Raw genomic sequence first — 14,707 nt, 5'->3', positions numbered from 1 at the left:
TGTAAAATGAATGCTTTGCCATCTTGGAAATGTCCCAAGGTTACTGGTAGAGTCTTGATTTTGTTGTTGAAGGAAGTACTTTCTTCTCACCCCCATTCTTTCATTTAACAGATTGTATTATAATTTCTTAGGAATAAGAATAATAGCCAAAGATCTTGGTTATGTAAGACTAATTGCAGTCCTTATTTGTGCAAATAGTTCCATGTGAAGACTCTCAGACATGAGTGCTTAGCTATACAAGGCCAGAAGCAAGAAAAAATTGCTCGACATACTATTGTGTTTCTCATATCATGGAATATATCTCAAGTTGGAAGGGTCCGATAAGGATCGTTGAGTCCAACTCCCTGCTTCTCACAGGACTATCTAAAATTAAATCATATGGCTAAGAGTGTATGACTAAAAGTTTTTTTTCAGAATTGTCTGAAGCTTTTTGATGTATCAAATCAGCTAAAATCATTTGGCAAACAATGATTTTATGTTTAAGGAATTGTAGCTACTTAGGGCTGAAATCTCAGTCAGGCTTGACTTTAAAGTCATAAATACGCAGATGCTTAAAAATAATTAAAAAAAAAGGCTTTGGAAAAGTATCTGAGATATGGTTGAAATAACTTGTCTAACCAGCTATTTATTTTAGACAATATTAAAATACATCTTAACATTTCATAAAATTATATGTTAAATAAAAATCTGAAAATTAACTTCTAAAAACTTCAATACAGTTCTTGTTTAATATAATATTAAAAGTAGCAGAACTGGAGAAAAGACTAACATTGTTGTGCTTCCTTGCCTTCAGACAAGTCTTTAGAAGTCAAGGAATAATGGAATTATCTTATTTTCCAGCTGGATACAATAACAAGTCTAAGATATGCAATCACAACCTGGCAAAAACTTGACAAAATATTACTCTTTAAGCTTTAACAGCAGCAACATCAAAAAAGCTCTGCTAAAATAAAAGAAGTAAGATTTACTAGATTTTCATCAGTTCCATTTGTAACAAGTAGTGAACTTCATCCTTAAGCTGAAAAATTTCCTGAGGAATAATATTTCATAAAATCATTTTTCAGAGTAAGATATCATGATTGTAATCAAAAGCTTTTCAATTGTATAATTTCTGATACTTCAGGAGATGAGTAGGTTTATTAGGTATTATCATGATCAAGTGACCATACTTGAAATTCATTGTGTTTTAACTCACTGATACTGAAAGTTTATGAAGAATTAAGGTTATTTTTATAGACATTCCAGGAGCCTGAGGTGTGTGTATTTTTAAAGCAAGATTTGCATTTCTTTTCCACAGAATTCTTACTGATTATTGTATCACTGTTATGTCCTTATTGCTCTCCATTCTGATAATGTGAACTCTTAAAAAAAACTTATTAAGATATGTTATTTTGTGTAAATTAAAACATAGATATACTTCAGTGAGATATCAAAATTTGGAATGGATGATTGACATGCTTTTGTTCAGTTGAGAGTTGTAACTGGAGTACTTACAGGGTCACTTTGAATCAAATTGACCAAGGACTTGGAAATGAGTCTCCTCAGTCAGTCTTTAGCAGAAAGAACAAGCATACAGTTATTTAATCTGAGACAGGACACATTAGCACAGTCCAGTTTTCCTGAAAATTTTTGTTTGGAGTGATTAAACTACTGTTAGAACATATTAAGACAGTTTAAATAGAATAATTTTGAGTTTATTTGCAAATTGTGATATAGATTCACCTGAAATTTTGAAAATTGTCTCTAAAGTGGAGTTTTTCATCTTTAGTAAATTCTGATTTCTTTTAACCATTGTGTAGAGCTCAGAATACCATTTTGATTGTTAAGCACAGTGACAGGAAAAATAATATCTGTAAAATGATCATGGAAAACTGATACAGCTACTGACAGTTTGTGGCTTTGTAAATCACTTTTGGTCTTTTTCTGCAAATTTCTTTAATATGTAAATCAATGCATAGCTTCTCTGTTTTGGTTTCCTAGAGGTAAGTGGAATAGAAAAATTATCAATCATATATCCATATTGAAACGTGTCATTGAACAAACTGAAATAAACTCTGTGTGTGTGGGGTGTGTATTATCACTGGCAATATAAAAAAAACCTAATCTTGGGAGGAAGGTTGCTTTTTTTTCTTTTTGTAAAAAATTCTGATCTTACTGGTTGACTAAGAATAGCTTGGCATATTGCTCTACATTAGAGATCCTAGCACTTCACAGGCAGTCCATTCGGAGAATTAATCTGTCCTTTCCAGAGTGTAATCATCAATGGGAATTGGAACACCGCGGGCTTAAATCTGAAACCCTTGATATCAGAGTAAATGACAATATTCTATATTCTCAGCAAGGAAGAGAACAGGAGACTATTGAAAAGGGCTTGGATATGTATTTTTAATGTTTTAGACAAAATCAATTCTCTTTCAAAGTGAGGAGGAAGCATCGACTCATAGGTGTCAAAAGACCATGAAAATGATTTATAATGGAAGTATTAATATAATTTCTTTTCAAGCAAAATATCCCTCAGGATTTAGTACTCAAGGGAAAGGAATACAACTTTCAAAATCAGATGTTTTTAAGGAGCCAAACTTCATGTGAATTCTTTTTAAAAATGAAGCAAAGATTTTATACCCTAAAAAGTAGGAAATTCTTATAATTCTGGTAAGGCAAAGGTTTTAATGTTGCCACTGAATGTCCAGAGCACGGTGGCAGAGGCTGCAGCTTTGTCAGAGAGCTTCAAAAGATTTTATTTATGACTATAACGCTGAGTGCCCCTCAAGCTTTTGGTCATAGTATTTTCTTGTTTTATACCATGTTGTAGGTCCGTAATATTTATGGCTTGATAACATGTATACTTCTAATTTTTTGAAAATTATATAATATTCATGCCTGCATGCAATTACTGCTTCACTGACTGGGAGTCATTTTGTATTATGATTTTATATTAAAAAAGGGGGACATTTTATTTTAAGATCGTTGGCTATTTTATTGTTGGTATTCTATACTACTTGTTAATAGGCAAGAGAAAACTGTAGGAAACAATGGGAAATGGGTAAAACACAATACATTGTGGTTTAGACATTTCAAAAGACAAATATTCCTATAAAAATATGAACCTTGAGGCTGGAAACTGAATAGGAATTGAAAATACAATCTGTTCTTCCTCAGTAAGCTTGCTGAGACTGCTGGCAAAATGACTGGGATTGTGTTGACACCCTTCCAATAAATGTGTGCAACAAACAGTTTTTGAGCTTATGCTGGGACTGAAAGTAAGCCCCTTTCATTTCACCACATAATTACTGGAAGTTATTAACATTCAGCTGCTCATAAATGATGAAAACAAACTGCAGTGGAGCAGTGCATTTAGTACAAACCTTCATATTATACTTACTGAAAAGTATTTTCCTTCATTTCACATACTTTGATAGTTGTAGTAAATACTCAAGATATTTGAAAGAAGAAATGCCCTACTTCAGATATTTGTCTTACAGTGCAGTTGCACATTTATTTTAATTCTTAGATCTTGTTGCTTTGTGTTTATGAATAGCGGTTAGCCTTTCCTTGGTAGGTTTCCCATGTTCAATATTAATTATACACTTATGAAAGATTTTAAAATATAATCATCAAATAATAGTGATGTATATCCCTTTTACATACAGATCTTTCTTGTTGTGTATATCTTCCTTTACTGTCTACTACAAAAAGTAAAGCATTAAATAAAAATCTAATTATTCTGTATCCAACATAATTATCTGCCCGTAGAAAGGCCAAAAGTCCTCTCTTCCTCCTTGCCCCCAGGTCATTTGAAATGTAAACTGCAGCTGCTGAAAAATCTTGGGAGCTGGAACTGAAGAATAAATCTTTGCCAGAAAATTGATTTTAAAATAATTGGGACCCCTAGAGATAAAGTTGATATATCTTCTCCCCGGTGTATTTTATGGTAGATACCATAGTAAATTGTGCCTTAGTATAATATTTCTTAAAATCAATGATAAGATCATTGTGTTTGCCTTTGAAGAGCTACCGAAGGGGATGTTATGAAAGTGTGGCAGTAAGAGGAGTTTGAGATTTTTCTGATTCAGTGGTGGGTCTTTATTGTGTGGGATTCAGCCAGAGTTAATGTGAGCTTTTCTGTAACTTACTCAAGGTACCAATGTCCCTAAGAGGCTGTTACAACTTAACAGCTCATATCCCTGAGCTTACTTGCTGTATGAGATCCAGGAGTTTCCATTTGACTATTTCCACCAACTTTCTGTGCTTCCATGCTGCTAAAGTGATATGAAGTCATGGATGTGTTTGTCATTTTGTGTTTGTTCTTTAGCCTTGGTTGCAGCTTTTCAATTCGATAATACAAACATTTGTGTGCTTGTGCATTTGCGGATTTTTTTGTGAATGATCCAGACCAAAAATACAGACATGAATAAAAGCAGACTGCAGTGCACCATGATGTAAAGAGCATGAATTCTTAAGTCATTTGTCAGGGGTGAAAAATCAAATTCTGTTTGTGTATTAACCCCTGGTTTTTATTGAGAGGTGTGTTTTGTTTGTTGCATTGCTGCCCTACTAGAAAAGGTATTTATTCTGTATAATGAGGATTGAAAGACTGATCAGTAGCGTTTACTCCAAGTGTACCAATCTGAGGTTTTTTTTATAAAAACTTGAAACAATATTATAATATACTAATTTTTGAAATGGGTTGACTTAAAAGCACAATTCTCAGTGTTTTGGAAAATTCACTGCTCTGTATTTTTACAGAAGACTTTTGCAGTTTCCTTTATTGAAGGACCAACTGCCACTGTAGATATAGCCTATGTACAGGTAAATCCTACCTATAAAGGAAGAATAGAGTTATCTGGATACGTAGGATTTGTAGTGTTGATTTGAGCAGAGAATTTACTAAAAAAGCTTTTTTTTTAAAAAAAAAAAAAAAGCTTAATAAGAATATTTAATTGTTAGACAATTTTAGAGGAATAAAATAGGGATGTCACTAAATTGCTTTGCCGGTGACACAAGATCAGAAGTTTTATTGATTTCACTTTATTGTTTGTTTGTTGTTTTTCTTTCTCTATCTTGGTATAATACCCAGCTTGAACACATACAACTGAAATACCATGTTTTCGTCGAAGAATTTTGCATAGGGAACCAGTACAGATATTCTTGATGCCAAATAAGAAAGAAGTTAGTCTTATTCTCTCTTGTCAAGACTGTATTCATTACTGCGTACCAGAATTATTCATGTTAGAAGTGAACACAAGGCAGTGTAAATTCACACCTTGGCATAAGGTGCTGCCTTTTATATGCAAGTGCTGGGACTTAAGAAAGCTTAAATTCTAAATCAGAAATCCTGTTCTAAGGCTCCTACTTCAACGCAGGTACTTGGAATCATTAATGCACCTCACCTGCAACAAAAAGCCTTTGGTCTGTGTTCAGTGCCCTGCAGTAGGTTTGTGTTTTGCAACAAGGCAATTTAGGATATCTTTAAAAAAGAGATCTTGCAATTGTTCTGAAAGCAAAATTGGAGACATAATCTTATTCTGAAAAATGTTAGTGTGTTAAAAATTCAGATTGTATTGATGGCAAATCTTATAAAATCAGATGACTATTGATTGGTAATTGATCAGATGAGCCATTGTTGTTTATTTGGATGTAATCTGAGAAGAAAATGCAAGTACTTGATATAATGATTTGCTTATATGTATGGGGATGATTCTCTGTGTTTTTCAAACAGGGTAGGACCTAATTTTAATACACATTTTATGAAAGCCTAAAAAGAACCAAACTACTTTTGATTTAGAATATGACCGTTCTATGAAATAAATTCTATAGCTGAAATTTCACCTGCTTTAAGACACTTCCTTTGTAAAACTATGTAACAGCAATGACAAATGTGGTAATGTCACTCTCTCTTGTGCACATACCTGCAAAGTTGGGATAAAACAGATTTAAGCTTTGTTTTAATACACTGCTTGATGTGTCTTTATGCTTTAGCTAAGTTATGTGTATAATTTTCTTTAAAGGCTGCAGCTGTTTCTTATTTCAATCATAAAGGTTTGCAGGTGACCTTTACGAATAGCTGTATTGGCTCTCGTTTTGTCTTAGCTTATCTCAGCAGAAAGTATAGCTGACATCCTAACGTTGTAACAGTCAGGACTGCTTACAGATTTTGAAACCAATTGTTTCATAATTTACTTTTTACCACAAAAGCATTTTTTTAGTTTTTGCCTAAATAGGATTGCTTAGCTGTTCTTGGTATTTGATGGTATTTTACTGCCAATGTGTTCTCAGTTTAAATGCTGCTTACATAGCAAAGTAAGCAGCTTTTGCTGGGGTAAGTAGTTCCAATATGCCCTGAGCATAAGAGTTGTGCTGGCAAAACTTTGTTTTGTCAATATGATTGCTGTAGTAGTTGCTCTTTCTGGGAACCTGTGGTGTGTAAATGACCATTTTTACATTCAGCATTGTTATACCCGCATCAGCAAAATTCTGTTTTACAGACTTGGTCTAAGCTTTTAATTTAACTAGTAGATTTGGCCCTGGAAAGTAAACCTCAAATATAACAACTCTTCCTGTCTGCAATCCTATGACTATCTTCTGACCTGGCTGTGTCCAGGGTGCCATGGACTGTCTATTTAAGAATTGCGAGAGCACAGAGGAGAATACCTTTAAGGTTGTCCTGACCTACGTAAGGAACTTGGAATTTCCCTTGCAAATGGATATTTTTTCCATCAAAATAAGAACAGAAATCGTCCTAAAATTCAGGCTTCTTAACTTAGAAATAATGAGGGGTTTTCTTTACATAAAATCTTCTTTCTCTCTCTCCATTGGGTGTAATCTGTGCTTTTACACATTTCTCTATGCAAGAAAAAAAATGAACACATTTGGCTAAACAAGGCAGTTACTTGTATTGAACATGTTTATATAGGTGCATAAATTATATTGTTTTGTTAGGTTTTGACCAATTTAGTGGGTGTGTGTTACTCATCTTTAGCTCCATATGCCAATGCTGTACAATGCAATAGGTCTTAGGCTAAGCCCTTGCTCCTATCCAACTTCATATATAGATTTTGTATGGTCATCATTATTCAGGTGAATTCAAGGATCAGAGAAATAAGAAAACAATATGAAATAGGAAACCATTGTTTATACTTAATGCATATATCTGATATCTGAGTAATTCTCAGTTCTTTGTATATATGGTTGCTCTGCCTTAGCATGGTTAGCAAGCCTTTCATTCCTTATTATATTTCCTTTATATAAAATGACTTCAACAAATATGAAGAACCAGGGCTCTGATAGGAGACACTAATCTAAATGAAGCATTTTATGATTTTTATGACACTTGGATGCTTGTTCTAGCCCCCTTTCAATTTTTTCGTTAAGTTCATAGAAGACAGTATGCAATTCCTTTTAGTTGCTTCAGTTCACAGACTAGTGCTTTAGCTTACACTATCTGTAACAAATTATACCTTCTTGTCTTTTCTTACTGGATGGATGTGAGTAAAAGCTCTTAAATGGAAACATGTAATTGTAGGAACATATGGTTTCTTCTTAACAAATAGTTAACCAAACAGAATTAATCTGGTTATTGTTGTACCAGAAGCTGGTACAGGGTATTACACAGTAAAGCTTCAGTCATGAAATGAAATGCTTATTTTAGTCGAATATCACTCCTGTTCATTCACAGAGAACTATGTAATAGAACTTTGTCTTTTTAACTGACTTACGACTTGCAAGACAATTTTGAAGTATGTTGTATGCCTCATTCCCCAAATAAATGTGCAAAAGCACATGTTGAGCATGCGGTCATAGTGGACATCCTCAACACTTTCAGATGTGGTCTCTGTGTTTGAGTTCTGTATTTATTACATGGGACTCATCATACAGTCTTATCTTATAGCTGTATTACAAGGCTAAGCTTACCTGTTGTTTCTGAAGCACTTCACTAATGTTATAAAGACACAAGGAAAACACTCAGTTTGGTGTTTTCTGTGGTGTTTGGTGAATAGGCATCTAGTTTGGCGTGTAAGGAAAAGGGACAATCATTCTTCAAATTAGATAATATAATACACAAAAGACTATGTAATCATAATTTATGTGTCATTGTAGTGTTTGTGAGAGACGCATCCTTTACTAATAAATATAAGGTGTTATGGGTTTTGTGGATAGAAAAGACTGCATTAATGTAAAGTATTACTGTTTTTTGAGAATATTCTTTCTTGTAAGTATATATATGTGTGCTAGTTTGTATGTGATTTTTAAATTCAAGGGAATATAGCTAAATGCTTTTGGCTAACCACTCCTCAGTATTGTCAACAGAAGTGGCTGACAAATGTATCATGTATTAATATGTTAAACCCAAGAAGTTAGTTAACGTAGCATGCTTTAAAAAACACATCATGTTTGTAATTTCACGATGCACACTGACTCTGTTAATTCAAATTATTAATGGTGCACACTGTTTCGTAGTATGTATGGTATTATATTTCTGAATTGTTATTAATTTCTGCCATTTAAAAATACTAATTTAATTACTGTTCCACTCACTTGAATCAGATCAGTGAAGCAGACCTAGAAGTAATTTCCAAAGCAGTACAACATTGCTGTTTCTACTTAATAACTGAAGTGGAGCTTATTTTTGTTGAGAGCTACTCAGAGGCTGAGATTCTGGGTCATGGATTTTGGCAAGCACACTACTCTGCTCCTTTTATGAGTTAAGTGTGCTAAATAAGAATTCACTTCCTTGCTTCTTAAATAAATCTTAAAATTTGTTTTTGCAGCCTTGTGGAAGAAATACGTCTTTTTCCAGTTCTTTTCCAAGTCATCTTGGTAAGAATAATTTTATATTTTTTTTTTTCTAATAGATAGGTATTTTATCTCCCAAATAATGTCAGACTAGTAAGTTTCATTAGGTTTGTTGATAAAATAAGAAGATACTGATAAACTGAACAGTCTGTCAATACAAAACAATCTAGCTTAAGCAGCCATTTATGTGGTTCTCACCAACTAATTTGCCTGAATAAAAGGTTTCTTTTATAAGATAAATACTTTTTTCCTTTTTGAAGCAAATAAACCCCTGAAAAATAGAATTTATGAGCTTGATCCTTAATCAGAACTACATCTTTGCCAGCCCAAGCAAGAAATGCTGAGGAACTTTCATTTTATTTAACAGTGTGAAACCCAGGTTTGATATTGTTGGTATGATAATGCCAATTCCCGCTTAGGCTTTTGGAATTTCTTTCAATATAAATATCAAGGATATGGTTTTGGATAGTCATATGCTGAATTTTCATTCCTACGTAGGATCTGCCACTCATAAAGATCTTGAAAATTGTTGATGGTTTTGTCTCTGAAGTGTTGCAAAAAAATATGTTAATGAAGAAGAAAAATCTGTAGGCTACTTTGGAAGCTGGGTAATGTGCTATCCACTAGCCTTCTCATTGCTAAAATCCGTAGTCTCTTATTTTTTCATTCTTTTTGTTCATGAAGTTGTGTCAGGTAAGTGTCCTGTCATGCAAGCATGGTCCTGATGAGTATTAAATATGCATTATAAATAAATATGCATGAACTATGCAGTGCAGGCAGATTGCATACTTGGTTTTGTATCATTATTGAAATTCAGTCTTACTCAGGGTAGGTGGTGTTCATAAATATGATTCTGAATCAATTTTGATATTCCTTTCTTGGGTTTAAATATTTTAATCTTTGCTCTTCCTTTCCAGTAATTTATTTCACTGCCTGTTTTAAATCTCTTTAATACTGCATATGCAGATAAGCCCTTTTTTATTAAAGTAACCTCTTTAGTGATGATAGATTTTTTTCAGTAGCATACAGAACACAGGCTTTATGGTATTTTATGTACTATATGTATAAATCTCTTCTTGTGATAAGTATTAACAACAAAAACAACATTTTACAGTAGTTCATGAGCGGTTTTGACCTGGAATGAGTACTGCTTTTAGTTAGTAACAAGAGGGGAACACATTTAAATATGGAAGTGAAATGTTTCATGTTAATACTTTCAAATATTGAATTAATGTTTGAAAGGTCTCCAGGTATTGGAATCCTGAAATTAAACCACCTATATGTGTACACACAGACGTGTGCACACACACGTATGACGTTAGTATATAGCTATGAGTATTTGAACACTGGTTATGATCTCTAGAAATATTCTCAGATCTTGAAAAACAACTTATAATGTAACTGTAGTCATGGAATTTAACGTGTGTGTATGTCATGCCATCTAAGTAGGCTAAGTTAGAGTAAGTCATAAATGCTCCCTCCTGACCTCCCCACATACAGTTTGATGTCATGAATTCTAGAAATAGGTTTTTGAAGAGGGTAAAAAGCAGCTAAACTCAAAGTTGTCTGCGTGGCTGGTGGTCTGTGAAGATTTCACAACTCTCCCAAACCTGTATAGCTGTTTTTGAGCTTATAATTACGGTTGTGAGGGGAAAAACCTTACAGCTTTTAGGGAGAAAAAAAATCCCCTTCCAACATGCTTTGTTTGAAGATGGCATCTGTACTGGCTTCTGTTGCCAAATATAGCATTCAGGCCTTAATGGCACCCCGCTGTCAGCGGTGGTCTTGTTCACCTCCAAAGATGTGAGACACAGGTTGCCACCCTCCTTACTATTCCTCTCTTTTCCCTACCAAAAAGTGAATTCAGCAAAAGAATCTTAGGCGATTGGGAAGGCTCAGCAGCCAGGATGAATTGGACTGGAAGGATTAGTTGTTAGGCTGGTTTTCCTTGAAGAGACCAGATTAGCAGACTCCTTCATTATAGGTTTCTGAAATAAATTTCACGGTGGTATGAGTGAAGGGAGCTGCATATCATTTACTTTACATTATGCTTCATAAACTAGTCTTTGGCTAGGTTTATGCTTTTATTGGTTTCAAGAAACAGCACAGATCAGTAACTTTGAGCTCTGTGGTGTTGTACCTAGAATTTTACCACACCCTAAACTATTGAAATTGTATTATGCTTCAGAGTCAATAAATTATTTTATATTGTCAGTGATTTAATGTATAGCTATAACTATCAAGTTCAAGGAATATCACTAGTACTTCATAATTTCTGTGCCAAGACCAAATGCCCAGTGTGTTTTCCATGCATCATTAAGTATAGTTAATGTTATTTCCAGTGATGCCACTGATGGGACATTGACTCTTTTAGGCTCTGAAGGGAAATAATGTGGGCTCAGAACTGGAAAGTATCTCCAGGAGCAGCCTTCATTTCTAGGCTGTGCTACAGTCAAAGTGGGATTGAATGTACCAGCTTTAATCTAGCTATCACAGTAGCAAGGACACGATGGCTTGCAGATACTGGGCAATTCACAAGAAATAGGTTTTAATGGGACTGCTTCTCACTGCTTACTGATGTGGAGTTTCACTATCTCATATACTGCATACTACCCTGTGTTGTGGTCTAAGCGGTAGCACTGAGATTTGCCAGTTTCTTACCCTTCGTCATGTATCAGGACCAGTTAGATCTCTGAACTCAGCTGAATCGTACCAAATATAGCCTTTTATGTCATTTATGACTTCGATTTTGTGTTATAGTTGCCAAACAAAAAGAACTGGGACAGTGAAAAAGGCTGTTACTGTCTACTTAAAAAGTTTTTCTAAGAGAATAGCTATTACTGAGCTAGGTTTTAGTTAATGATCTTATTAGTAGGAGGCTTTAAATACAGTTGTTACTTCTCTGGAAACACTCAACGCTCGTTTATCACTCAACACTTGGTTACATTTAGGAAATGCACATTAATAGTGTACTTTATGAATATGTGAAAGACCTGGATGCAGTTCTCTGTTGCATTCCCTTCAGAGGGGAATTTCATGTTACAATTGAATGCAAATTAATTTTGTCAATACCCTGATCCCAGTTCCTAATGCTAACAGTTACATAGATTGAGTAGTTCTACAAAGGAATATGAAGGTATGACTGCAATATGAGTTGACATTTATCTTGCTGTAATGTCTGTTGAGATCAGTGAAGATGTAGTGATGTGTATCCCTGGAAAAAGGGAGATGTATTGGCAATGCATGAGTATATTCAGGACAGTAAATGATTGAAATAGAGAAGGAAGGCTGGCATCATAACATGCAAAATTTAAAAGATGTAAACATCCCTTGATAATGGAATGAAAAATAGTTACCCAAATTCCATGATGACATAAATGATACCAAAAGTTGGGTTGGTATAAGGTGTAAATATGAAATGCTGCTGCTGATGAAGTAGAAGAGATTGTAGCAGGAAAAGCTGCCGTGGGATGTTTCATGGTTTACTTTTTTTGCTGCCTTTTTCTGCTGCATCCATGGTGTTCAGTTTCTAATATATTTTACTGTGTCAGACCTGTGATCTATCTGCAGTATCAGTATATTACATACCAAATATTATTTTTCAATGTTATCTTATAATGCTGGAGTGAGGTTGATGAAGGAATTGAAAGTATTTTATTTCCATATATATGAATTATGGCTATTTGTATTTTAGATTGCTACTAAGATTTTGCAGAGTACCTAGAATGAAGTTGGCATACATGTTATTTTCTGTGCTATATTACTTTTTAGAGGAGGGTAATGTGGGGGCCTTCCACACATCATAAATATTACCTGGCCTTCCTTTAGGATTATCTGAATCTAAGCTATTGCATAGAAAAAAAAATCTGTGTTATTTGGTGAAATTCTGTGGCTTTGCTGCCTATAAATTTAAGAACTGAAGTGAATGATGTGTGTGATTAGGAGCTTGGTGGTGTCCTCATTTTAAAGCTCAGTAGACAAGTGTGTGCTTATCCTATTAAAATCTCTAGTATAACTTTTAATCACACCAGCATCTCACAGACTTCAGGTTTTGCTGTCAAATGTTTTTGTGCAGCATTCTGTATTTTAATGGTCAGTGATCACATGAAAAATGTGGCAACGTGGATTTAAAGGCACATTCTTTTAATAAAAATGACATTATAGTAAGATTGAAAGTTATTGTATTTATAAATGATCTTACTATTAAATACCATTAAACAATGATAGATAGTGTCTTAGTGTCTAAAGTGTACAATCTAATTGAAAGTTACAAATATAATCATGGTTTTATTTATACTGTTGATCTATTCTTAACACAAACAAGTCCACATCTTTTCTTTACACTTTGTGAAATAATTAAAATTAATTTTAAAGTTACGAATTTTAATTTGTTTTCCTTTAAATACAGTGGAAGGTTGTTTCTGTGAAAACAGAAAATATGTTTCTTATTGTAGTCATATTCATATATTATTATTTTTCCTAGCTGCCACTAGGTTTGAGGTTTTATACTGTCCCCGTGTATTTTGGGACTGCTATATGAATCCTGTGTTAAAAAGTTTAATTGCAGAATTGGACATCTTAAACTAAAGTTTCATGTACTGTTCATATTTTTGATAGACTGCAGTAAATCTGTTCTCGAATGCTCAAAAAAATGCTTCAAAATCATTGTTGTGCTGGCCAATACTGATCCTTTTGGAAGGTGTGCTTTCTCATTTTGTAACTGCTGTTGAAAATGAAGTTCATTATAACATTGAGTATTAAGGAAGAGAGTATGAGCTAGGCGTGATAGTAAGAAAAATTGTAACAGTTACACATACTCATACTCATACTTTAAAAGAAGCAACAAACCACTCCAATTTTATTTGGTTAACACCTTTTCAAGAAAGCTAATAATTTAGTGGAAATTTTATCTAAGTAGGGGATGCATAGACATGTATAACTAGATTGCTTTGTGGGTCTTTTAAAACTAAAAATAATTTTAACCAAAGGCCTTCAATAAAAAACCCCAAATACAACAACAACCAAACTGGAGAGAAAAGTTGCATAGCAGCCAAGTGGAAGCAGTGGTTAGATTTTTATATTTCATTTTGAATTTTAATTGGAGGGAAAAACTCAAGCCACAGGAAGTGGTTGGAATCAGAGATTCCGCTCCTTGTGATCCAGTTAGAGCACTGAAGCCACCCACTTAGAACAGTTTAAAAATAATACTTGTTTTCTGACAGGCTTTTCCTGTGAAGATACTATTAACAAAGGGAAAAAACATATCAGAGGAAAAGCAAGAGCCTTATCATTCTTGTTTTACTTGGTTTCTGTTTTCTGCTGAGAGATTGCAGTAAAATATCTTTTGAGGTAAGAGGTAGAAGTATTTTTCTGTTTAGCAGCTACGTGGATGATAGGTATAGAGGAACACATCAGAGCTTATTGCAACAATTGAAGCATTAGTTTACTTGTGTCTACTAAACGAAGCACCTTTTAGCCCAGTGTGGTGCACACCTCGTTGGTTGTTTAGAAGAATGGGGAGCATGTTTCTAACTCTTGCAAATACTTGTAGATCATCCAGGATTGATACTTGAAACAGTAGAGTAGGAGACTCTTACTCTTCTTATATTCTGTACAGAGTAGAAGTTTATGCTGCCAGACTCATCTGCTGCAGAAAATTGGGAGTGAATATGGCAAATAATATAAGCTATAGCACTTAGTGGGGATTGGCAGCTGGTGCTCTGTGCTGTAAAGGAGCTTAGAGCTAAAGTCCCTCTTTAAGCTGTGTGCTTGCATGAGAAGATTGATACTGGCTATTGACATTTCATTCCAGTCTGTGGGCATATTCAAACCTTAATTTAGCCTCAGCCCTCTATTAAAAAAATAATCATGAAGATATCTGGGAATGGTTAGGCAACATAAGTTTTAAAGAACA

At 34.1% G+C, this 14,707-nt stretch overlaps 1 protein-coding gene across 3 annotated transcripts in view; it reads left to right on the top strand.

Moving 5' to 3' along the window:
- Window positions 1–14,707, top strand: part of ULK4 (unc-51 like kinase 4) — a 249,705-nt gene that overhangs the window by 117,330 nt on the left and 117,668 nt on the right. For all 3 annotated transcript variants that reach the window (XM_055707054.1, XM_055707052.1, XM_055707053.1), the window contains exon 31: window positions 8,769–8,817. In XM_055707054.1, coding sequence (XP_055563029.1) covers window positions 8,769–8,817 — 49 coding nt within the window. The remainder of the gene's footprint in view (window positions 1–8,768; window positions 8,818–14,707) is intronic.

This window comes from Falco cherrug, chromosome 4 (assembly GCF_023634085.1).
Source record: "Falco cherrug isolate bFalChe1 chromosome 4, bFalChe1.pri, whole genome shotgun sequence".
Classification (NCBI taxonomy): domain Eukaryota; kingdom Metazoa; phylum Chordata; class Aves; order Falconiformes; family Falconidae; genus Falco; species Falco cherrug.
Note: the sequence above shows the minus strand (reverse complement) of the source record. Positions and strands in the feature narration are given on the sequence as shown.